We start from the raw sequence: 26,882 nt of genomic DNA, 5'->3' as shown, positions 1-26,882 counted from the left end.
CCAGTTGTGGTCCATGTATCGCTCCCACGTTCTGCTTAGTTTTGGGGCTGTGGACCGCCAATTTGGCTTACCGGGAATATTGGCTCCAGTTAGCATCAGTCCAGCCAGCTTTGGGCCAGTGTCGGCACCTGGAATCGGACTAATACTACTTCTGCATCACAAGTCTGGCTTTTGTCCAGGTGAGCCAAATTTAGGCCTATGATGGGCCTAAAGATATTTTGGCTACCTGGGAATTTGTGAGTACATAATGAGTTATAAAAAAAAATAAACAATTTAAAGCAGTATCTCATTATTTTTGGAAATATGTTTTTCACTTTCTATTTTGTCATTGTGTCCACAGGAGTCTAGGAAGTCACTGCTCCCAGCTGTTGTTCACCAGGAAATATTTTTAGCACATAACTTTCACTAAGACTAGAAACTGTTTGTACGTATTAAAATAATGAGATATAATGTGTTAGTGAGTATTAGAGGTGTTCGTAGGTGGATTTTTGATTTTTGATGAGAGCCAAACTTGCTGTTTCCCTCCAGTCCTCATGCTAAGATAAGCTAATTGCTTCCCGGCTCCATACTTAGTGCACAGACACGAGAGTGGCATAACTCATCTAACAAGAAAGAAAGAGGAAAGTCAATAATACTGAGATGATATGTCCATAACTATAATACACAAAGTTGATCCTGTAACAATGTGTTAAGATATGTTGTGTAATTAATCCCTGCTCTTTGTAGAGGGTCGTTTTTTGAAAATTACAAATACCAGCTGTTGGTGGTGTGGCTGTTTATGGATACAGTTATAAAAGGATGGAATGAAAACAAATCAATAACAGCGGCAAATAATAATGTGTGTGTGTGTGTGTGTGTGTGTGTGTGTGTGTTTTCCGTCTCCTTAGAGATTAATTGTTTCATTGTGCTTCTAAGAGATTTTTTGATCATTTTGAAAATTCAATACAGTTACTTCCTCCTTCAATTGGGCCCTACAGTATATTTACTGTCTACCCAGTGAAATCAAACAGAGCAGAATCTGCGACACTGTAGTTACTTCTCAAAAAGCTTTATTGAACTGGCTGAGAGAGCAGTGGAAAGGATCTGATTGTATTTCTAAGTTATAATCCATGAATCATGCGTATATGAGAACAGAAGGGTTGGAAATATTAAGACATCAGACAGTATGGAGCTGAATATTTTCTTTGTTATTCTAGGCGCCAGGGCTCGCTCCTTGAGGAAGTGGCGGGCATTGTGGTCAGCAGCTGAGTACAGTATGGAATAGACCCAGTGTGTGTGTGAGTGTGTGTGTGTCCTGAGTGGTGATCGGAGGTGTGGCCATCAGGCTGTCGGGCTTCTTTCTCTCTGTCGTCTCACTCCTCCTCTCCTTCCTTCACTTTCTGCAGTGCTGCTGTCTCAAAAACTCCAATTAAAGTAATAAACCACACATCCCAAGCGCGCGCACACACACACACACACTCTCACATACATTGAACCAGCAAACACAAACATATAAAACACACACACACACATACACATTTGTGCACACAGGTAACCACACATGCACCAAAAAACACACACTCCCTCAGTTCCTGCCCCCGTCTTCCCGCCTCCCCTGGTTAAATATCCTGGTTATTAAACAGAAATGTGCTACAGGTTTCTGAGGCTCTGTGTGCGACACATCTGGCCTGGCCCTTCAGGAAACGACTGGTTCACTTCACTCTTGTCATCACCTTCCAACACGTTTCTTTCACATTTCAATTTGGGAGCGGCGCAGGAGGCAGCTCCAACACACACACACAAATGTACATTTGCACGTACACACGCATAGACACACACACACACATGCGTGCACAACCACGCACATCTGCACGTGTGCTCAGGCACAGACACACACGGTCCACATTAGCGACAGTGGGAGTGCACTTTTTGCTGTTACAACGCTCCATTTTCAGCCTCTCAACTCAAAGGGGTGGGCGCTTTTTCATCCTTTTCTTTCTGTATTTTTCTCAGACCCCTGTCTCTCTCTCTCTCTCTCTCTCTCTCTCTCTCTCTCTCTCTCTCTCTCTCTCTCTCTGTCTCTCTCTCTCTCTCTCTCTCTCCCTCTGTCTCTCTCTCTCTCTCTATCACTTTCTCTGTCTCTCTCTAGCTCCCCGTCAGTGTTTTGTTGACAGTAGAAAACCTCTAAACCACCCGTGACACAAACTCCCATTTCAGGCTTGGTCAGGATTGTGTGGGATTAGCAGAGTGTGATGGACTGAGGCTCTGGGAAAGACTTTTTTTTTTTAAGCACATGTATTGTGTGTGTGTGTTTGTGTGTGTTAGTGAGTGTGTGTGTGAGTGTTTGAGCTACAATACTTTGCACACAGTGAGCCTTAAGGCAGCACAAAAGGATTTTACAGTCAGTGAAACTTAAAGCAAAAAGTCAACTTTTTGTCAAGAACTCAACACCGACAGATCGAGTTAGATAAGACGGACGTTATACAGAAATATGAAAATATATCCAGTGATGGAAAGTAGCCTAATGTAATAAGTTCTTTAAAAACAGTTTCTGGCTATACTGATAGCAGAGAGTTTAAAGGAAATTAATGTTAAGATATTAACTTATGGCTGCACGTAATGGATGTTTAATGCTACATGTAGGAATAATAATAATCTACTCATATAACATATATAATAATATAACACTCTGAGAAAAGGCCATTATGCATAATGAGAACTTTCAGTTTTTTGTCATTTAAACACATTTCACTCTTAATACTTGCAGGACTTTTACTTGTAATGGAGTACTTTTATAGTGTGGTATTGCTGCTTTTACTTAAGTGAAGGATCTGAATACTATTTCCACCACTGACTATATATTATATATATATTTTAGATAACATCTGTGCTGTCTCAACATGTTTAAACTACAGCTCTTTTGCATTTGAAATGTTGGAAACTGATTCTGCACGTTTAACTGATACTTCATCACTGAAATATCTCCTCACTGTCTTTGTAAAGAATTGAGTTAAAAGATTAGCTTTAAATCAAAGTATGCTACTAGTGTTATTTCTTTTTTTCTTTTTTTTTTGCCTTTTCTTCATTTCAGTTTTTCTTGGCATATGACGCTTTCACAAAACACACTTCCCCTAACTGTTTAGAGAGGTAATTCAGCAGGATTTCTGGCTGAATTTAGTGCCGAAGCAACCTGATCTCGTTGAAATGTTTCTGTGGGCAGCCATGGTTTGGTCTGTCCTCTGCCTCCACAGTATATGATGTGGAAGACACACGGCTTAAAGTCTTAAGAGTGCAGCGCTTTGTTTGTCTGTTTAGAAACCATGGAGAACCATTTCTAATCAGCCTCAGTGAAGCTGAGACCGCAGGACACGAGAGGTTTAAACCACAGCAACATGCAGGCACTGACTGATGACATGCTCAACATGCTATGCCGCGCGGACTGATGATGACACCGTGAAGTCATGGCGGGTGAGACTGATGGATGATGACACGTCGACGAGGCTGTGGCCCCGTCCTTGTCGATTGACAGCCAGCTGCCCCCTTCCTGATGGCACCATAATTGGCAGACAGTGACTTCATCACAACAAGGTCCAATCCTGTAAAGAGAATTGAGCAACATTATGTTTTATATCAATTAATTGAAAGCATATGATGAGCTGAACTATAGCGCTAACAGCATATTTGCTTCTTTGACTTTTGTCAGTGTTCTTTTTTATTATCAGCTGTTTTTCCGTCGTCATCGCTCCACAACAAGTCCGTCCATGCCTTCTCTCATGCTGTTATACATCATTAGCCTTTCGCTATTTACTGCATCGCAGGAGTTGTTTTGTGATGAAGTGACTCACTTTCCCTCAAGCTGCTTCATTGACTTCAGTTAATGATTTCCTACATTTCCCCAAATCCCTTTTGACAACAACCAGTACACAATGGGTGTTAACTTGCTACACACTTGTTACACTCAGCTGCGGGTTATGGTTGCAGGTGGTGAGCGTGAGACTTTGTAAAGCAATAGCTGACAAAGCTTTGTGTTCTGGTCTATCAAGGCAAGTGTGAGTGCATTAGTTTGTACCTTTTTTTTTCCTCTCTGTGCTTCATTTATGAGTCTAAAAACAAAGCCTTTATGATGTGGGACTCATACCAAAAGAATTCTGAATCTGCTGCCTCAGGATTAATTCATGTTTTTGCAACACAACTGAATAAATTGTGCTCTACAAAGAAATATACACACACACAAAAAAAGAGAGAGAGAAAGAGGTGGGGGCGGGGGGGAGAAAGAAACAAACAATGATCCCCTTTCTTTTCATTTGCTGATTAATTCAGTGGAGTTATTGGGTTTGGGAACAGTTGCCATGCATCAGTCTGTTACGTCCACTGGAGGGCAGACAGGGACAGCAGCTCCGGAAACTGTAACGGAGGTGGACACCAGAGAGAGCAACACTTACTGATAATCTGTGCTGGAAAACAATACATTGTAATATATAGACATAGCAAGCATGTTGAATAAACCTTTTCATCATGGACGCCTGTTTGGTCCAGCAGGAGCATAAGTCATATGTTAGGTTCAAAACCAGCTCACAGCCTTTGTAACACTGTGTAGGTCAGAGGCATGTTTTATAACACATTTGTAGCATCTTGGCCTCAATCAATAAATCAGATTAAAATTAATCAAATCAAAACTTTATAAGCATGAGAATCACTTAAATATAGAATAAACAAAAGCACATTCAAATCCATCATACAACAAATTTTGTGCAACAGTTGCACAGTTGCATTTCAACACATTTGAAGACCAGACATGTTGCATAGTTGCACAAAAGCTAGACTTATATGGAAATCAGATTATAAACAAAAGTGTCCATGTAGATGATTATATACATCTTATACATCTATAGCTTGTAATATGTTCATTACTCTTATCTTTTTGTCATCATTTTATCATAAATCTAACAGCAAATTTGCATTTATCCATGAATATCTAGTGCATGTGGTTATGTAACACAGATTACACACATGTAATTTTTTTAAGGGCTGCAACAATAATTTACTATCGTTTAATCTGTCGAATATTTTCATGATTAATTGATTAGTTCTTTGGCCTATAAAATGGTGAAAAATGTCAATCAGTTTCCCAAACCCCAAGATGCAATCTAAAATGTCCACAAGCCAAAGATATTCAGTTTGCTATCACGGAGGACTTCATAAACCAGCAAATATTCACATTTAAGAGGCTGGAACCAGAGAATTTTGGCATTTTTTTCTTTAAAAAATATACTTAACACGATTAATCAATTATCAAAATAGTTGCAGATTCATTTTTTTTGTCGATCGACTAATTGTTGCAGCTCTAATTTTTACTGCACAGACTAGACGCATCGGTTTTTAGATCATTTGTGGTTTTACAGTGGGTTATGTGCAGGGCTATTTCTTGGCCAGGCGCTGTGACTTCTTCGGTTCTCAGCTGGTTGTCTGGCAACCTCACTGGGACGACAAGACTCCAGGAAGTCACTGTGTCCAAGCAGGAAATAGTCCAGCCCATAACCCCCACCAAAAAAAAAACCATAAAACCACAAACTGTCGTTCTTACACATGGGTTTTATACTGATTAAACAAACAAGATATAACATGTTATTTAGTGAGCTTTAGAGGTGCTGCTAGTCAGAGCCATGACAGAGCCAGGCTAGCTGTTTCCCCCTGCTTCCAGTCTATGTTGCTAAGCTAAGCTAACTGGCTGCTGGCTGTAGCTTCATATTTACCGTACAAACATCAGAGGGCTATCAATCTTCTCATCTATTTCCGAGTATACCCTGAAATGTCAAACTGCTCCTCTTGAAACTTGTTATTACTGTCAAATTAAACTTTTAACAGATTCAAGTACAATGCCTTTTTTTATTGCCTGGTAACGTATCCTGTCCAGACTGTCTTGTAACCAAAGTGCAACAGGTTTGTTCCTCGCTACAGTCGTGTGTCTTCACTTGTCGTGACATTCAATCATTCAAGAGAACAGTTCTTTTGAATCCAATATTGGTTTGTATTACACTATGAAACTTCTGGATGCCTTTTGAAAACCTAGTATTTGTATTTTAACGACAACAAACAAAATGTCTACGTTAAATCTTTTGCAGCAGAGCAAAGAAAAGGCTGTCAGTAACTCTCATTAAACACTCTTATAGGCTACAAAGTACGACTGTGAAGTGCATCATGCTGTGGCACCGAAAAGATCGTACTTTAAGCTCCTCTCTCTTTTTTAGCATAAAATGAGAGGGCAGAAAAAGAAAATGAAAGAAACAGAAAGTAAGAGACAGAAAGTGAGAGAGATGGTGAGAGGGTGGGGGTCGCCTGTGTCTGTTCTAGTGTGGTTTTGGGGAGTTATTTGGTGTTAAAATATGCCTTAATGGTTGCTGGGGATCCATTTATTACAGGCAGGAAGCAGAAGGGGGTTTCTCTTCTCATTTAATGTGACCGCCGAGAAGCTCGCCAAGTCCTACAGGCAGGCCAGCATTCCTCTGCACCAACGCAACACACACACACACACACACTCATACACACAGACACACACACAGACACACAGGCTTGACTATGTATACAAGCGTAATTATACTGCAATACATGTAAATGACGGTTATGTATGCATGTGTGTATATGCAAAGACACACTGCCTGAAAAACATACACACTGCAGTGCTTTTAGAAACAACTTGTGTGTATAAAAGCACACACACACACACAAATAGACTGTGGTCCCTGGCAGTGAGAATGACCTTTTCTGAACCATGGAAACACACACATTAACACACACACACACACACACACAGAAAACCCTCTGCAAAACATTTAAGCATGGCAGCGCTGAGGTTATATAATAAGCCTCTCGAGATCTTATTAATTCACATTTGTTTTTTAGTTGTGAAGCTTGGTTTCTCTCCTTTTCACTCATCCTGTCTCTCCATTCAGTTAGTTTTTCACTCACTTCCTGTCCCTCATCCATCACTTTCTTATGCATGGACACAGCACACTGCTCCCCCACCCACCCCCCCGCCCCCCCTTCTTCTGCAATACTGTCGTCCTCTCTTTCTTCCTTTATTTCCTTTTCTTCCTCTGTGTCTGTGTAATACAGAGCCAGATGCAGCTTGACACCCTTCCCCGGCATTAGGGAGGGTGTGTTAACACCTCCTCCCACACATGCTACGGCCTTAAGACCCTTTTATGAAGTGTAGGGCTCCTGGCGTGTGTGTGTGCGCACATGCACACATGAAGAAGAACAGCGAGATTAGGATGTGAGATTTGACTAATGATTTTCTTGATGGAGGTTGTTTTCACAGCAGTTTGCAGTGTGAAACCACTAATGGCATACCGCTTCTGTGTTTTTCGGCTCATTTCAGAATATTCTGGAAAAAGTGTTGACACCAGCGTACACTTTATATGTGTGTCTTTTTTCATCAGGGCTTACATAATTTGGAACCTGATTTGGTCAATATTGCAGAGAGATGCTGATTGCATCTCGTAAAGAGTTTTTAAAATGTTGGCATGGCTGCTCCTAAAGAGTGAAAAATGGTCGACAAAGTGTTTGGATTGCGATTAGACCAAGTTTAACGGCGCCTGAGTGAGCGCGAGAGGGAAGTCGACTGTCATGGCGGCTGCAACTGTGTGTTTGCTGTGAATGCCAAATCAAATTATACAGTATCAACATGTTTAAAACGAAATAAGGTAACTCTAGACGCTTCAATTGGTTACTACAGTCTCTCAGTTAAAGGTTGTGTAAGGTTGTGTGTGTTTGAGAGTGTGCGAGTGTATTGGGTTACATGGCGGATATAAGGCTCTATCCCTCCTTTCATCAGCTGAGTGAAGAAGAATCGAGCAGCAACACACTGCAATCTGACCCTGACGTGCACGCACGCACACACACACACGCACTTTAATACACACAGTAGCAGAGAAGCAGACATACTTCAATGCCAGCCATCAGTGCAAAACCTCACTGCTGCTTTCCATTCATCACCACTGTCATAACTCCGTGTCTCTGCTCCCTCTTGCCCATATTATATTGCTTAAAAACCTTGTAACTCTAGTTTGGTTTTTATTTGAAATGATGTTTGTGTAAACTCACCATTCAAGTAAAAACATGGAAACTATTATAGATTTTGTAGCAGATTTCATGGTCTAAATCCAGAAGATATCTTGTTCTGAAGTGTTGAAAAGAAAGATTCTGAATCCCCGCCGCTGCTGATCTGTTGTTGACCCTGACCTCTGACCTCTCTGGGGTAAACAAAAGTTAATTAACCTTCATAGGTCAGTGATGAAGTTGGTAGCTGTCATAATTGTAATATTAGTAGAAGTTTTAATATAATTAACTCTCTGGAATGAATCCTATTTAAGACTAATTTTGTGCTGTGCCAATTTAGACTATAAAATGAAATGACAGACAAAGGCCATTTTATCCAGTTCCTGAAAAGCAGACTGCAATGACAGATTTAAAGGAATAGTTTGACATTTTGGGAAATACACTTGTTTACCTTCTGGTTGAGATTGACATGAGAAGATGCCACTCTCATATCTGTCAGAACGTTACAAAATCCACCTACCAGCACCTCTAAAGCTCACTAACTCATTATATCTAGTTTGTTTAATCAATGTTTAATCAAACCAAAGTGAAAAGAGCCAGGATAGCTGGTTTCCTGTCTTTGTGCTAAGCTAAGCTAACTGGCTATATCTTCATAGTTTGGCAAGACAGTGAATAAGCATATTTCACAAAATGCTGAACTATTCCTTCAACATATACAATACACGCAAGTATCATTGAAGGATGACAGATTGAAACCATTTGGTCTCAAGCACAAAAAAATAAATAACAATCCTGGGTGCAAATAATGGATTTGGTACATTTTACAGTAATGGAGATGTACAATTATTCTTATCTTCCTCCTCTCTCTTACCAGCCACATTGTTTACAAGATGGTGTCAGTGAGAAACTGAAAGAAGAAGAAGTTAAAGAAATTAGATTTCAAATGGGAGCCAAGGAAGTAAAGTAAGAGAGTTTGCATGGTTACTGTGTAACTCCCGAGTATCCATGTGTACCTTAGTGTGTGCAGGGGGGGGTAATTGCGGTGTAGAATGTCCTCCTCATCACTGACCTGAACACAACGGTTAATCATCCACTAACCGGTGGGGAGAGAGACGGAGTGAGAGAAGGAGAGAGGAGCCAGTGTTCAGCCGCTGCACATTTGGATTGAAACACTTTGAGGCACCTGTGCTTGTTAAAAGGAAAACGAAAACAAAGAAGAAAAGAGTCTGGAATAATTTATATATTTACCCGACTGTGGAGGACACGCACCTGTCCCTGAAGAAGAAGAAGAATTTGGATTCTGCGTCTATTTTCAGCAGCGTTCTCCCTCCTTGAACCAACTTCAACCAAAGCATTGTGTGTGTGTGTGTGTCTATGTGTATCTATGTGGGTTAGTATGTGTGTTCTACGTGGACTATCTTACCTTTGGATTTGATTGTGTGTGTGTGTGTGTGTGTGAGAGAGGCGGCCACATGGGGCCCGGGCCCTGTGCGGGATGCCAGCTGCTGCAGTGAAGCCCGCTCCGGAGGGCATGGTGGCAGAGGGAGGAGGCGAAGGAGAGCGCGGCGTGTCCCAGTGGGAAGCCTCTGCGCTGGGCCGGGAGCGGCTGTCTCTGCCCTCTCTGAAGGTCCCCAGGGAGCTGCTGCGGAGCTTCCCCCACTCTAAACGGGTGGGATCTTACCTGGTGGGGAAAATGATCAACAAGGGATCATTTGCCAAAGTGATGGAGGGGCTACATATCGGCACGGGGGAAAAGGTCTGTGTCGTCTCCCTGATTTGAGAATTGAAGTGAGCTGTGTTCAAATAACATGTTTCAGGCTAGAGGGTCAGCACATTGGCAAAGAAAAAGATCACACATATACAATTTGTGCCTTGTACACTTGCAACTGATAATTATGCTCATTTGAGTTTGAAGGAGGCGCTGGCCTATTATTATTCTTGTTATGTGTACAAAACTCCCAGAGACCCATCTGTAATTACTTTATTTCATAACTATGGGTTTTAGAGGGATTTTACAAGAACACAACCTTTGCTCGGCAGATTTAAGGAGTGAAGTGGACGTGTTCCTGCTCAATATGTGTTGTATTAGAGTCTTAGAAAAGTTCAAGTTGGCTGAAAATCAAATGCTGCTTAAACGCCATTACAAAGATGTATCATGGATATTAAGCAAACAAAACCAGTGCAAAATTCTTCCAAATAGCCTAAAAGACATTTCTATTGTTTTAAACTGTGGCTCTAAACTGGGACCATATGGATGTGTACTTATTGTGTAGTGAAGGCAGTGCATGTGTGTATTTGTGTGTAACTTTCTTTCATCAGTCGCTAAGACCCTGACCCTGGCTCGTATGTACCTGACCTGGTTGCTATGGCAATTGCCAAACTTATCTCCGAGGGTGTTTGCTCCTCTTAACCCTTGTTACCCTCTCCAGGTACAAGAAGGGAAGTCTGCAAATATGCAAACACACACTGTTGTAGATAGATGGTAGGATTTTAATTTTGACTTAAATCACAGAATACAATTTTTTTTTTATATATAACACCTTATTACATTTATATCATAGCACCAGTTTGCTATCATTTACAGCCACGTATATATATCCAATAATCTGAATAAGCTGAATCATTTTCAACACCTTTAGCAATTTAATTTACACTGTAGCTCTTTTTTTATTCCATCATGATTATATGGCAGTGAAATTCATTTTGAAAACACAAATAGTGGCCAAAATGATCCACACAAGGCTTGAAAGTTTCAATACAGGAAGAGCATTAATACAGTATGAAACAGTAGGTCAGTACGTGCAGTGAGGTTGAGAAATTGATTATTTTCAGTCAGATTTTTGCTGCTACTTTTAAAATTAGAGTTGCATGTGAGGTAGGTAAGGGGTTTAATCTATATTTAGGATTGACTGGAAGAATATCGGTTCAAATCGCTCTATAAGTGGAAAAAGTCATAGTGAAGAAAGTGGCCGAGCAGTACTATCTGCTTAACTAACTACTTTTGAAGTTCTCTTGAACAAAGCTCTGAACCAACAACTACTGAAACATCTATAAGCAGTAGAGGACTGTGGGAGTTCTGGACGTCTCCCAAAGTGAATGCGTGATCACCATCATGGCACAAATTTGAAAAGTTATTGTTTTTAGGTGGCCATTAAGGTGATTGACAAGAAGAAAGCACGTCAGGACTCGTACGTGCTGAAGAACATGAAGAGAGAACCTCGGATTCATCAGATGGTGCGACATCCTCACATCGTCGTCCTGCTGGAGGTAAAAAAAAAAGTCTGTCAGCTAGTGCATACAGTGGTGTGTGTGTTAAACAATCTACATACATGATAAATACACACATGAATGTTGGCTTGTGTGTGTGTCAGACTCTGGAGACAGAGAACAGCTACTACATGGCCATGGAGCTCTGTGCTGGAGGAGACCTGATGGACAGGATATGTGAGAGGAAGAGGCTGGAGGAGAGGGAGGTGCGGCGCTACACCCGACAGATCCTCTCTGCAGTGGAACATCTGCACAAACACGGCATCGTACACAGGTGAGACCAGACACACACACACACACACACACACACACACTCACAATACACTGAACTTCTGACTCTGCTGCTTCTCTCGATCTACGTTTCCTCTTCTGTATAGATTCAGTTCTTGTGATGTTCTTCATTATGTAGAATCCAGTATTAACTATTTTGATCATGTTCTGAGTGCTAGTAAAGGAAAGAAAATGTACCTTTCAAAATAATTCATAAATATTGGCTACAGAAACAAGGCATCATACTCACTTTGAGTCATGTTTCATGTGCTGAACCAAATACTGTGTCAGTACTGTACTTTTAATAGGAAGCAAGAGCAGATTTAGTCTTAATCAAAGACAAAAATTCAATTGTCCTTTTTGGTTGCCTTTTGTGTGGAATACTGCTGAAATCAGAACATTTCATTTAGCAGATTTGTTTTATGGTGATACTGATGACTGATTAATAATTGAGATCCTTTATCAAGCAAATATGTCCAACATTTGCCATTAATAACTTCTCAAATACGAAGGTTTGGTTGTTTTTTTCCACTTCATATTACTGCAAATAGACCGTCCATATATTTGACTGGTGGTTGGGCTGAATGTTTGAAGATAATACTTTTTCTCTGGAACCTGGTGATGCACATTGTGGTTCTTTTTGACATTTTTACACACTAAATGAAGCATTGCGTTAGTTCATGCAGGATAAAGAAGTCATACGCCCCAGCTATAATCAGCTGACAGCCTGCTGATTGAATCAGTGTTTCTAATCGGTCACACACCAATCACAGCCATTCTCTCAACAAGGCAGTCCATTTAAAATATGACTCCCTCCCACACTGATCTCTGCTACACCAGTTCTGCCAAATCTGGGCTAAGTTAAAGTTTTTAAACATCTACTCTACATATAATCATTATTTAATGACTATATCAATGTGAAGCAGTTCCCAAATACACACTGATAGTCACTGAAATGCTGTTAAAACAATAGTAACATCAACAAACTTTCACTGTTCTAACAAGTTTAGCGCAGTTTGAACCTAAACTTCTGGACATCTTTTGACCTGCAAATTACAAAAACTCTGCTCACTCAGCCAGTTTGATATTCAGCCAATCAGGAGCAAGTTTGAAGAAGAAAGTTTCCCTTTTGATGTGTTTGGCTCAATAAGAAATTTGTCAAAACCAAAGAGCAAAAAAACAGCAGAAGCATTCAAATGTTACTGTCTCGAAACATCACTGTCCAGTATGATGAGAGTCCAAAACCTACCTGCCAACAGTGACTGTTTGTTGTGCGGTGGATGTTAATGTGAGACCTTGTAGATTCAAACACACGTACACAACTGTGAGCACACACACACGCACACACACACACACACACACACACAAAGAGTAGTTTGCAGGGCATTAACAGCCTACAGAGAAGAAAACTCTGCAAGAAAGGCAATATCTGGCGCAGTGGAGTGTGGGAGTTATTTTTGTGGCATTTTAGTATGTGTAGGTGTCAGACACCCAATACTAACACACACACACACTCATACTGCAACCACACACAATATGCACAGCGCTGGGCTTTGGTTTAAGACTTTGGCTCCTCCGAAGGTGGGAATGTGATTACCAGGCAATGACTTCATCATCCTGCGCCGGCGCCATGATTCACACATCATCACAACATCATGGACTTCCTCTCTAATGAAGTCCCTCAACGATGTCGCTCTCAACCCTTCAATGGCACCTCTCTCTGTCTCTCACACACACACACACACACACACACACACCCCCACATGCTCACACACAATCATCCACTCACACTCTCTCCACCACAGTCCCACACAGAGATGATTAAACTGGAAATAGATGGAAAATTTGCACTTAAACGCACCTCCTGCCACCCACATTCACTAGGTTTACCACATACATTTTCTACTTTATGACAATGTCTGCTCTTGCTCTTTCTTGCCCGTTTTCCCTCTTTCTCCCTCCGTCTGTCTTTGAACTTTTCTTGGGTTGTGTGAGCAGGGTTCTCTGGATTTTTGTGACCGGGAGTGTCTGTTGGTTAGATGAAGGCAGATGAAAGGAATATGGCTGATTCCCAGGCTATAGTTTATAGGGGATCTCTCCCTCTTTACCGCAGATTTTCATTTAGCTGTGTAGTTTTCAAGCAGGCAGTGTGGTTGGTGGTGAGGTTGGGGTACTTTCAGGGGAGTGAGGTGAACATAAAGAGATCGGTTTGGTAGAGATGATCGAGTGAAAAGCTCCACTTGTGCACGAAAGTGTCAGTTTGACTTGAAAATCTTAATTGGTACAGGTTTTCTGGAGTCCAAAGCAAACCATTTCCCCGAATTACCACTAAATGGTCACCCTGAAAAACTGCAAGTAAAACAATTTTTTAACAATGTTTTTAGCTGGAGCTCTACCCAAACCCAAATTTAGGTTGGGTTTTCCTTTGCTTCTGTGGGTCTGGTCTTATTTGGTTGTCCATAAATACACAGAAAAAGCTTAGTAAGACCAAACGCATATTGTGGAAGTTCTTAAATTCAACAAGCAACCAAGTGTCTGTCAAAGTGAATTGCTCCAAAACACTCTCCTTTGAGGGGGGAAAAAAAAAACTTTTTGACCTCTCAGCTCTCTTTCTCTTCTTCTGTAGAGATTTAAAGATTGAAAACTTCCTGCTGGACGAACATAACAACATAAAGATTGTGGGTATGTTGATATTCCTGCGTTTTCTAATGACATCCTACTGACATTGTGCAGTGTACTGATGCAGACAGATCAGGATATTGCAGAACCTGTTTTAGCCGTTGAGTGCATCTCTACATGTGCGTCACTGTTAAAGTGGTAATGTCTCACACAGACTTTGGCCTGAGTAACACTCTGAAGGCTGAATCTCTGTCTCTGGAGCTTCTCAACACCCAATGTGGAAGTCCTGCCTACGCCGCCCCTGAGCTGCTCGCTCACAGGAAGTATGGACCCAAAGTGGACGTCTGGTCCGTGTAAGTGATAAAGTCTCAGCGTGTCTGTTGTTGAGGCCTGCTGCCTGGCTTCTTCCGTTGTAGCTTTGTTAATGCAAAATGGGCAGAGTATCTGAACGAAAGGGCAGTTTTTCTGTGTATGCGTCATACTAAATGGGTTTCTGCACATTTTTCTCGTCTGTGTGCAGAGGTGTGAGCATGTTTGCCATGCTGACGGGGACCCTGCCCTTCACTGTGGAGCCTTTCAACATCAAACAGCTGCACCAGAAGATGGTCAGTGGAGAGATCAGCAGCATCCCTGGTGATGTCAGCAAAGGTAATTTCACCTGTCTGAGTGGCTTCTTCAGTAAAACAAAGACAATGTTACCATGGTATACTCAAGAATTTCCAATTTTGAGATCAATAAAGTCTGTCTATCAAGCTATCAATCTATCTACTTGTAATTGTCCGAAGACATAGTGAGTTGAGGGTGTTTGCTTTGAGTCTAGACGTTGGTTAAGATGGACACAACCCACACTTTTATGCTCGTCTAGCCCATCAAGCTCCAAACACCATGGCCAACAATAGAATAATTGGTAAAATATAAAAGATCAACATAAAGATGTCCTTCAAAGTGAATTACTTGGAAAAGTTTCCTCAATTTCAGATTTACAGTAGCACTTGAGTGCCCCAAGCTTAGCGCAGGTAAGACCTAAATTGGATGTGATATCCTGAGCATGTATTAATGTTAATCCCGTAAAAGCAAAGTTTAGAAATGAGTCACTCCGAACACATCCTGGGAATTAGTCGTCTTTTTTTAACCGCAGACGTGTCTTGACGGAGAATCGAAGGAAAAACTGTTTCACTTATTTCTTCTTCCACACGTTCTCGACCGAGTACACAGTGGCCGTAGTGTCTCTGTTTCTCTCCGCTTTATTTTGGTCTCTCTTTCTCACACACGTAGTCACTCCATTACGCTCTGTCATGGCGCCATGTCACCACAAACAAACATAGCTCCTGTTACTGTGGGGAAAACCAGTGCGGCTCTGATGCCCTGAGACTGTGGCAAGATCAGATTAACAGCTGTATTGCTGCCACAGGCGGGCATCTGAGACATCGACATTAACATTCAGACTTCGTCTTCTTCAGAAATGAATTGTTTTGGGGTTTTTTTTTAACCAATTTAAAAAAAACTCTTCTAACAAACACAATACAAGACGTTAATACACTCAAATCAACTTGAATTTCCATCTTTTTATCTGCTGTTTTGTAACGCTGTTTTTGATGATGCATTTATTACTATGGAAATAAATACAGACACCCTTTTACCACAGCTACAGAGATCACTTACAAACAAATTGAGTTGACCTGCTAATACAATCTGCTTTGGCCTGTGTCATTGAGAGCGAGGCAACTGATAGCAGAGACTGGAATAAAGAAGTCTTGGCTTGTACGTCCGTCGTGTGGCAGCTGTCCTGTTTGAATCCGTCTGCTCCTTCAGACTGTTGAGCTTATCAGGAATCCCCATCTGGAGTCAAACTACCAAACCTGTTTGTCACAAGTCACAGACAGACAGGTTGAATTGGTTCTCGTTAAAGGGAAACCCAGCCTCTCTCCCTTGTCTCCGGTAGAGTTGCAGTGACGCCACAATGAGTGACATCAGGCATGTTCGGAGCGATTAATTCAGACTGTGCAACATTTGTTCTTTCATTAAATCATCGTAATAATGGTACAAAATTGGGTGTGCATGAAAAAGAATCATATAGAAAATCTCAATCTCGTTTACGCAGCTTTGGCTTGGGTGGTAGAGCTATTAGTGACTAAATGATCACCAGCTCTGCCCGTCTGAATGTCAACATATCCTTGAACCACGTTAACCACAAACAGATGAATTCTAACTAGCTAAGCGTACTGTAACATTCGTTATTTTTTATTTATTGCAGTTTCCACACCGATCATAAGGTGACTGGGTCAAAGCCTTTTTTAGACAGAAAGTCTTTTTTATATCTTCATGTGTTTATCCGGTATGAACACAAGAGAAATCTCCATAGACAAGTGTTTTTTTTCCTGTGATTTGGCATTAAGAACTTTAACAACCAGCCCAAATGCAGAAATCACTGAATTTAAATGCCCATTCACCTGTGTTTATCCTGCAGGCGCCGTGTCGTTTGTGTTGTCTCTCTTGGAGCCAGATCCAGCTAAGAGACCCAGTGTCAGAGCTGCAATGGAGGAGAGATGGATTAATGAGGGATATGCCAAGAAACCACTGCACACACTCTCACATAAAAACAGGTAGATATTTACCCTGTGACTACACTGCCACAAACACATCCTCATGCAACAGAAATAGATTTTCTTTCTATGCAGATGTAATATGCCGACATATATTTAGTAAAACAGGTAATATCTGGCCATAATATAATATATATATACTCGTCTCTATATATTTACATATGCTTTTTAATATATTACATTGCATTATTAATGTTAATATTTGAAATATGAGAGCAAAGTGACATTCAAACTCTCTCATTAAGGAAAGTTCTGCAGCTATGTGGGCAAAGCAACCAAGAGGGAAATCACTGCAAATGAAATTTCTTGTGGTCAGCATTGTAGCAGCTTTGTGTATTACAGCATGACTAAAAGGCTTTTATCACTTTATGCAGTGTGGAAATGCAATCATGTATGAGTCCCTCTGGCAATAACATCTTTTTTTCTGAAATCCACATGAATGGAGCAAGAAGTGTTCCAGCTCTGCTCCACTCACAGTTTGAAAGTCATCAAACCAGAATCCTTCCGTTACTGGTCATTCCTCACCATCAAATCCTTAACAACCCATTAGATTTCTCTCCGCCTCGCTCTTCACACTTTGTCTTTGTAACTGCTTTTCAATCCCTTTTTATTTCTTTAGGTTGTGTCCAGAGGATCTCAATTCGTCTGTGCTGGCATACATGACAGAGACGCTAGGCTACTCCCTCTCTGAAATCATACACACACTCACCATCAACAGACCCTCCGCCATCATGGCCTCCTATCATCTGCTGCTCAACAAGCTCAACAGGAGCCAAAAAGGAGTCAAGGCCAGCAAGGTTCACACCTCATTTGCACACACATATGGCTTTTCTGATGCTTGTAATAATAAAACCTTTAGCTAAGTCAGTACTGTGTAAATATGAATACATATTATTATTCTAATGTTCTGCCTTGAACATTTAATGGAATAGATCAACATTTTGAGAAGCCAGTTATCTGAGCTTAGCATAAAGATGTAAAACAGTTATCTGGGCTCTGTCAAACAGTAAAAAAAAGTCTGCCTTGGCTAGATGTTTTCCATTTTATATGCTAAGCTAGGCTAACTGTCTGCTAGCTGTAGCTTCACATGTACGGTACAGACATGAGAGTGGTATCAATCATCTCATCTAAATCTGGGCAAGGAAATAATTAAGCAAATTTCCCCCAAAATGTCAAACTATTCATTAAACAGCTAACAATGATTGCTTTGGCAGAAGCTAGGGAGCAATGACTGGAGTCTTCCCAGTAAGAACACCTGGAGGGAGAGAAATAACACTGAGCCAAAGACTCAGCACCAGGTAATGCTGACATTGTCAATAACATCATAAACACAAATACAGTGAACGCTAAGCAATGTTAAAGTGATATTCTTCCATGAAAGGATATTACTTTTCTACTACAAACAAATCCTAATTCTAGACTAATTTTCAGTAAAGTATTTGGCTCCAGAGAACATTTTAATCATTTCTAGAAGTCAATGGAGCTCTATGATACAAAGGAATATCAGGCTTTTACACAAATAAAATAAGCTCTGATAGAGCTACAGAAAAACTTTTTTGATGAAACAGTGTTTATTAAAACCAGTGCAAACTATTGAAGCTAAACTGGCCAAACTGGCATTTGCTGTTTTGTCATGGTTTGTGTTGCACATTTTAATCTTTGCAGCTACAGTGTATGCATAAATATAGAAAAAGAAGTTACGAAATGGCCTTTGCATGCACTCAACCAAATAACTTGTGTGTTTTTGCAAATAATCAAATGAACTTTGTATAAGCAGAGAAAGTTTTGCAAACTATTTTTTGTTTGAGGCAATTTACAATTTCAGGTGACATGAGATAGCAACAGTTTTGTTACACAATTGTGCCTTTAAAAAACATTCTTGCACCTCCTTTTAGAATGAACCAACCAATGAAAAAGGTTCTAAACAGTCCAGCAGACCTCTGAAAGCCCAACAAATAACCGAATATCAGAGCAGCAGGAAGAGGCCCGAGCACCCGCACAAAAAGGACCAACGAGAGGATGACGAGAACCGTCCCCCGTCTCCCTCTTTACCCCAGCTTCCTCACTCTGCCTCCCCCTCTCTACCCCCTCGCCTCCCCTCTCCTTCCCCTGCCCCACTGTCTGCAGAGGATGGGGCCACCGACGAGGAGATTGCCATCACCTTGGACACCAGAGAGGCTCTGTTTCCCGAGGGTAAGAAGTTATTTAAGTTACATCCATACAACAGCATGACATGACATGAGTGTGACATGCTGCACATTTACGCTTGTGTGTTCCAGTGTCTGTGTTCGGAGACAGGGAACTCGTCCATCTTTCTCCTCCTAAAAGCTCTGCGTCTCAACTCTGTGACTCCGCCCCTTGCCAAGTCCCCTTACCCGCTGAGCCAATCAGAGACAGCAGCACGTCGAGACCGATCCGACACACGCACTTGCTCAGGACAACGCAATCGGACGGCGCAACAGACCCCGGGTCAGACTGCTTCCATGACAACCGCCACCAGGACGATCATTCTCATCACCTGAGCATCAACGAGCGTCTGGAGAAGCTGCAGACGTTCTACTCGTCAGAGAAGAACGGTATCTCTCCCAGGATGCTCCTGGAGGCCGACACACACACCACACACTCCTCGGATAGAGACCATTTGGGCACCATGGAGACGACGCAGACATCACCCTCTGCCCCCCTGCCCCGTCTGCGCAACGTGGGGCTCAAAGACGGACGGGGTAGGAAGATGACATGGGTAGGGTTGACCCGACCTGGGCCCCCAGGACTCCTGGTGAACGGGTCTAAACCTCCTGCCTTCCCCTCACAGAGACAACACACTCTGGTCATCAAGAGCCTCAGGCAGGAGAGAGGGAAGAGAAGAGAGCTGTCGGCAGCAGGAGGAGGAGGAGGAGGAGGAGGAGGAGGAGAAAGAGTGACGGCAGGAGGAGGCATGAATGGAGCCAAGAGGAACTCAGTTCAGTTACGTTCATCTCTTCAGCGTCGGGTGGCGGACCTGAATCTGCCGCTGCTTCCTGCGGCCCTTCAGGGGAAAACAGACAGGAAGAACCAGCTACACAGCATGGACTATTGACACATAGATGATAGGACATGATAGAGTGGCAGAGATAGGACTGAGGTTAGGAACATGTGGAGGGCAGTTCAGAAATGCTGGCCTGCGATGAAATAGGGTGCAGATATACAGTAAGGCAGCAATGCACGGACATTTTAACGGCAGCTACAAAAGCTATGATTTCATGCTTTCTTGCATTACTATCCCAGTGATCCTCTAAGCAACAACATTTATAAGCTGCAGTGCCAAAAAAAATCTAACTCTAACTACATACAGGAGACATTAAGTGATAAGGATGCATTTGGTCTAGGTCAGATTTTGGGACTCTGTTACAATTTTCTTTTTGAATCTCAATATGTTAACCTTCACCCATCACAATGTGAAGTGCAGGATGCACATTGAATAATGGTTCTATTTGTATTCGCTGTTATTAAATACATTTTTGTACTCGCGCAAATAGTTAAAGTAAAAAAAGAAAAAAGATTTGATTTCTTGTGTGTGTTGCAATTTTTTTTAATGATTTCTCAGCTGCAAAGATATTAGAGGTTAAGTAGGGAAATGTTTGGAGGTGAGTTTTCTTGATTTGTCTCTCTAGCTATTACACTCAGCTGTGATGTTGCCACTTGATTCAACACTTTCAACACTCAAAGACACTACATTTATGTTATAATACAATATAAGTTTTTTTTTCACACACAAATGCGCCACATATTCACATGTAATAACAAATTATAAACCGGCCTTAACTGAGTCGTCTTACTGTGTTATAGTGGAATGAAAAGTTTCCATTGATAAATTATCCGTCAATGAATCAGATAATTCCAGACTATTAACGAGCAGTAATGCCACAACCTGCTAGCTTACATATCTAGCAGGTTGTGGCATTGATATATATATGAATGTAGCATTACCTCATGATTACCTTCTCTTTACTTTCATTTTTGTGTTTGTTTTGGTAAAGTTGTGCATCATCCTACAACTCAGCATGAAACACCACTTTACTAAAATAGAGAAAAATAGTAACTAATGTGATAAATAAATATGATAAAGATGTTAGTAATATTCTTGACTTTGTGCAGCTGTAATTAATAATAATTAGATACTGGTATATTAGCTGTTCTCAAGTAACTTCAAGCTATATAGTCTGATTCAGAGTTATTTACTTGTTAAATATTCATTAATTAGCAAGTAGCTCCTACTTTGTTCCTTACATGTTTGATCAACTCAGGATTTTGTCAGTGTTACCACAACTATTCACTGATGACTCCTCTCAAGCTACAATTTGTAGCTGTGGTAGGGACCAGGACCAAAATGACAACAGTCAAATCATTTTAACAGATACAGTATATATATATATATTTTTCACACTGATGAACAAACCACAGCACAGGTTTAACCATTTTGTCATGTTTAGCTCTTTATTGCAGGAAGCCAGTTCTTTACTGGAGCACTATGAGGGTGTCAGAGGTGCTCGCTAAATGATTTGTCATACAACTGCAAAGCTAATACACCACAAAAAAAATTCAAACTTAAACAATCTTTCCCCCAAATCTGTGTGTCTTCAGTCCCACCCCCCTCTCTCTCTGTCTCTCACTTGCTTCCTCTGTCTCTGCACTCTTCTTTCCTCATGTCACTGTCTCTGGATCATTAATATTGAGGCGTGCTGCAAAGAGGTGGAGGAATCTGGTTGCTGCTTCGTGGCTGCTAAATAATTCAGCAGCTGTAATGAGATACTCTGTGTGTGTGTTTGTGTGTGTGTGTGTGTGTGTGTGTGTGCGATGTTGGACGCATGTTCTGCGTATGCCCAATAAGGACAGATTGAACCCACTCAGGTGGATACATCGCCCACTCCAGTTACCTCTCTGGCTACTTAACAGTGATATGAACCAGTAAGCTCTGATACTGTACCAGACGTACACACACATTCACACTGCACAATAGTGATACTCCAAACAAGAGCGAACCTGTCAAGTTAAGTAAACCAAAAGAAATATATAGTGGCAGTTATTATTTTGTTTTTATTTTAATCTGACCAACTAATTAAGGTTATAAATATCATTCTATAATATAATAAGCTCTTTAAAACCTATTAACACTCATGCAGGGGCTCATAAAAGAAGCTTCTTTTGATCTAGACACATGATGGAGGGTAGGGGATCCTCTCCCCATTGAGAACTAAGTTTAGTAGTAGAATCTGAATGGTGCATTGCATAAGAACTGGACAAACAATGTATGGAAAATCAATTAATAATACATGTTAAACATAAGGATGTATCCATAGCTACTGGACCATTGTGCTTACATACACGGTACAGTGAACATTGTTCCATCTGTGCCTGTGAAGGCGACATCAAAAGGCAACTTAAAACACGATGATCACATGATCACAGTTGGTGATCCGTGACACTTTCACTTTTGTGTGTTTAATCTGAGTGATCAATGAGAGCCACAGCAAAAATCAAAGCAGTCTGTACTTCTGTGCAGTGGAAAGCAGCAGCGCTTCAAACCCGCTCTCAGACAAAGAGGATCTGGTTTATTGTCTTAAGTGAAATATTTACGTATATGCAAATGTGTGTTTGTCTTAGTTTGTGTCATAGAGACAGAGGTTGGTGTTCATACTTGGACTCTTTGGACTCTAGAAAGACAAAAATTAGGACTTGAGACTTTACATAGACTTGAACTGGTGAACTTGACATACTTGGAGTTGACTCCCCCGCAGACTTGACTTCAAACTTGAAAGCAAAAACCTTCGAGTCAAGTAAAGTTTAGATCTGGTAAAATCCTGCAATAATAGAAAACCAGACAGCGACAGGCAGGCCATGCATCACCACTCACAATAAATAGTTAAAGGAACAGTTTGACATTTTGAGAAATGCGCCAAGACTTAAATGAGAAGATTGATTCTACTCATGTTTGTGCTCTAAATATGAAGCTTTGTTTAGTACAAAGACTGGAAACAGAAAGCTTGTGTAAAAATAAGATGTGGTTTTATGAGGATTATGTCATGGACTACATCTTGGCTTATATATCTTTAGCACACAAATGTGAGAGTGGTTTTAATCTTCTCATCGACTCAACTCTTGGCAAGAGAACAAATAAGCATATTTCCCAAAATGTCAAACTATTCCTTATAATTATTAGACCTATGTATTAAAAGGAACTGGAGTTAAATGTGTAAAAACACAGCTTTGAATGCAAACTGTCAACATGCTTTGTGATTTTAATGGTCAACATTCAGAGACTTAAAAGACTTGGAACTGACTTGCAATTTGCTTTAAATCTTGAGACTTTTGTCCCTAATGACAAGATGTGAGTACATAACATGCATAATATGAACACACAATCATTATCTACTAGTCTATGTAATTTTCTGACACTTGATGGTCAAAAGGTTTTGAGAATTGTTTTTTTGTGATTCTCAAGTCGTCAACCCTGCAGTCTTACAACCACATGTGATGTGTGTACAACCCCTTCTGTCATGTGTTAATTCAGGCCATTCAATTGACAAAGAATTGGAAACTTGACATTTTTATGAATCCCTGATGTCTTCCACAGGTCGGTTCAATATTTGACAGTCCAAATTCAGGGAATCTATACATCCAGAGCCACTTTTTACCTCATTACATCTTAACATCACCTCTCGATTCTGTTTCTCCTGCTCACAGTTGCTAATACGGCAGAAAGTAGGTTAAGTTGCAATAAAGTTTCAACCACTGTCATGCCCTGTTGGGTAAGACGCTACAGAGATGGCCAGCTGTGGTCACTGGGAGTTGCTCTTAGCATTATTAAAGGCATCAAACATGCCTGGACATGTCTACTTGTCTTTACTTACTGCTTCTTCTAATGTTTGTTTTTTTGTGGTTGAGCTAGTTGATTATTAGGGAAGCCTCAGAGCAGATAGTCTTACAGCTGTCTGAATCCAAACAAGGAAGATTGAAACAGTCCTAAATGATCTTTGTGTTTCTGTGCCAGTCATAAGAGGTTGTAAATCCATATGGTCTTCGGTTCAGTCGAGTATGGATTGTGTGCACTTGCTGTACACCACTTGTGGTTGTGGGTAGCTAGTAACAAGACTAAGAGCCCACAGCCATGCTAGCAGCTCTGAGGCTATAGGCACAGCGCTGCTTTGAGCTAAATGCTAATGTCAGCAAATGTCAGCAAAATTCTCACAAAATGCTGATGTTTCGCAGGTGTTTACCATTTACCATCTTAGTTTAGCATGTTAGCATGCTAACATTTGCTACTTAGCACTGAAAACAAAGTACAGCTGATGTTAATCATTAGTTTTGTAGATATTTGGTCATAAACTGAAGTATTGGACACATATTTTGACCTGATGATGGCACTAGATGAAAAGTCAGAGGATGACAAAATCCATTGTAATTTATCCTGCGTGACATTAACGTGCGGACCAAAGTTTATGGCGATTCATCAAATAGCTGTGACAATTCACTCAAAACCACAAATGTGAACCTCATGGTGGTGATTGAGGAAAAGTCAGGGGATCACCAAAGTCAGTGAGATACATCATCTGGGAGCAATGAATGTTCAAAATTTGGTGGCTATTCATGCAGTAGATGTTGAGAGATTTCAGTCTGGTGGACTAACCATGCCGTCCCTTGAGCCATGCCGCTAGCATGATGTGTGTTCACATTGTGGATGCATGACTGTGTATCCCATCATTCTGATGTATTGCAGCTTAATCCGTGTTAATGACCGATGAGAGATGTGTCCTTTGTGCTCCCTCTTTCAAAGAACAAATGCAGGATTAAGAACCAAAACAAAAGAGCCAATAAGCAGCTGCCCCAGCCTTGACCCCCTTAACTCAATGAATACCATATACTGCATTTCCTGTATGATAAACAAAAATGTTTTTCAAATTTGTTGCCATGAAATGTTATTCGTTTTGGGTAATATCATAATTTGACACTGATTTAGAGTGCTGATAATGATAGTGATATGGACAATCCATACTGGTGGTTAGCTGGAGGCCAAAAGGGGTAACAGGTGCATTGGTTATGGAATGAAATGGATGGTGTTACTCCATTAGCACTTCAATAGTCTTGGGTGTCTCTGAGAATAATCGCTGTGCCCATCACAGTGTTTGTGTGTGTGTGTCAGTCTGGGCAAGCCTGTGTTCCGGCGTGTCTGGTTTCTAATGATGGTCATCCATAATTGAGTGTCACCTTGCGGTGGGGAGCGGGGTGGGTCCGGGTTGGCGCGGTGGTTAACTAGGCTCCGGCTGCTCGCCATGACAGTGTGTGTATGAGTCACAGGGGTCAGCAGTGCACAAAACGTCCAGCGCCGCAGGACAGCAACCGGAGCCGAACACTGTTTAATTGATGCCACCTCTGATTAACTGTCAGGTCAGGATCAACACCAGCTAATTCACTAAAAGACGTCCTGACCAGACAGACACTGTGTCACTTTAACCTCAACACATGAGAGCTGCCCTTAACACTCAAAAAAGAAGCTAGGTTATCAGAAAACAGAGACACCTATCAATAGTAAAGGCTGTTTTTCTGTCAAGCACCTCAAAGTTCCTCAAAATATGGCGGCATTAGATAATAATTATGTTAAAGCTATAATATGTAACTATTCTGCATTAAAATGTCTAAAAACAACTAGACTTGTGTTATACATTCTGTTGAACTGGGTACTTACATTATCCCAAATGTTTCCAACAATTTTCAAACCCAGAGAAATCCGTAATTTTAATCAAACATTAATTACAGTCTGTTTCATTTGGTTGCCTGTCAATGGCGTAATACTCCTGCATGCGCACAAGATGATAATCATCTTGTTCGCATGTGTCTGGATTGTGGTTGTCTGCCACAATGGCGTCTACCAAAGAGTATACGCATACAAGATAATATGTCTGCATTGCGGTAGTACCACTGTCTTAAAAGGCATCCTTTATAAAGGGTTTATAAGTTGTAACTAATGGTAAATAAATTATTTACTAATACTTCATACATCTGTTAACCAATAACAAGAAGAAAAAAATGTTTTAGGTTACCAGGGTGACAAAAAGCTCTCTTACTGATGAGTCATTCATATAAAAGTAATTAATAAATGCTGATGAGTTTCTTTATTTTCTAACAGTCCTTCAAGTATGCACTTATAAAAGTTATAAAGTCATTAATTGGTCATGAATATCTCTCATTCTAATAAGCCAGCAGCTAAAGTTAGTAAGTCATCTGCAATTATAAATGCTAATAAGTCATCGATAAAGGATTTTTACAATCCATTGAGTTTGCAACTGTAAATATTAATATTTTTTAAATAAATGGACTGTTATCAGGATTTCCTGCAGCTAAAAAGACAAATGTTCTGCTGCAGGAGTGTAAACCAACATAGCCAAAAAAAATTTGCCATGGCAACCAAAAAGTTCTGATAAATGGTTTTATAAGATTATTAATCAACATTCATAAAGTCAATATTTGTTACAACTTATAACTCCTGTATAAATGTTGTGGTACCAGTTTTTTTTTAAAGGAGTACTGCACTGAAAACCAACGCGTTGAGTATCAGAAACTCACCGTCAAGGCTTGACAGAGTGGCTCTGAAGAGTTGTGGCTTGCTCCTTTGCGAAGGAGTCAAATTTTGGTGAACATAGTGAACATATGGATCAACAGGGGATACATTGTCTGTGCTGCAGTTTTAGCTTGAAGTGTTTACTGACATTCTACTTTTTCTTTTTTTTGTCTTTTTTTTTGCAGTTAATCTGGGTTGCTGTTGTTGTAACTGAATCCAAACTGACTACAGCCATCGTTACAGTGAAGGAGGAAGCTTTCAGAGGCATGTTATGCTTGCAGGAGGTGAGTGTTTCACTTTTGGTCAAGTGTTTCTTTGGGGATGATTAGAACTTTAAACTTGATCACATTTGACCAAAGAGGTATGTTTAGTATATGTATAAATACAAGAAAGTAGAGCCTCTTTAATATGTTAAACACAGTAGGATAAGAAACTTTTACAGATACAAATACATTTTGTCATTCAGTGTCTTCAACAGTATGATCCGCTGAAGA

At 40.7% G+C, this 26,882-nt stretch overlaps 1 protein-coding gene across 4 annotated transcripts in view; it reads left to right on the top strand.

Moving 5' to 3' along the window:
• The window catches only part of LOC137169031 (hormonally up-regulated neu tumor-associated kinase homolog A), a 129,497-nt gene extending 109,158 nt beyond the window's left edge, over positions 1-20,339 (top strand). For 2 of the 4 annotated variants that reach the window (XM_067571970.1, XM_067571972.1), the window contains 10 exons: positions 11,182-11,304; positions 11,409-11,578; positions 14,201-14,256; positions 14,408-14,546; positions 14,714-14,841; positions 16,661-16,796; positions 17,416-17,593; positions 18,011-18,094; positions 18,692-18,989; positions 19,076-20,339. In XM_067571970.1, coding sequence (XP_067428071.1) covers positions 11,242-11,304; positions 11,409-11,578; positions 14,201-14,256; positions 14,408-14,546; positions 14,714-14,841; positions 16,661-16,796; positions 17,416-17,593; positions 18,011-18,094; positions 18,692-18,989; positions 19,076-19,872 — 2,049 coding nt within the window. In that variant the 5' untranslated portion in view covers positions 11,182-11,241 and the 3' untranslated portion in view covers positions 19,873-20,339. Of the gene's footprint in view, positions 1-274; positions 9,794-11,181; positions 11,305-11,408; positions 11,579-14,200; positions 14,257-14,407; positions 14,547-14,713; positions 14,842-16,660; positions 16,797-17,415; positions 17,594-18,010; positions 18,095-18,691; positions 18,990-19,075 lie in introns of those variants that run through there. The other 2 variants (XM_067571969.1, XM_067571968.1) reach the window with 2 other exon arrangements.
• The last annotated feature ends 6,543 nt before the right edge of the window (positions 20,340-26,882 follow it).

This window comes from Thunnus thynnus, chromosome 18 (assembly GCF_963924715.1).
Source record: "Thunnus thynnus chromosome 18, fThuThy2.1, whole genome shotgun sequence".
NCBI lineage: Eukaryota > Metazoa > Chordata > Actinopteri > Scombriformes > Scombridae > Thunnus > Thunnus thynnus.
This window is presented reverse-complemented; position numbering and strand designations above follow the sequence as displayed.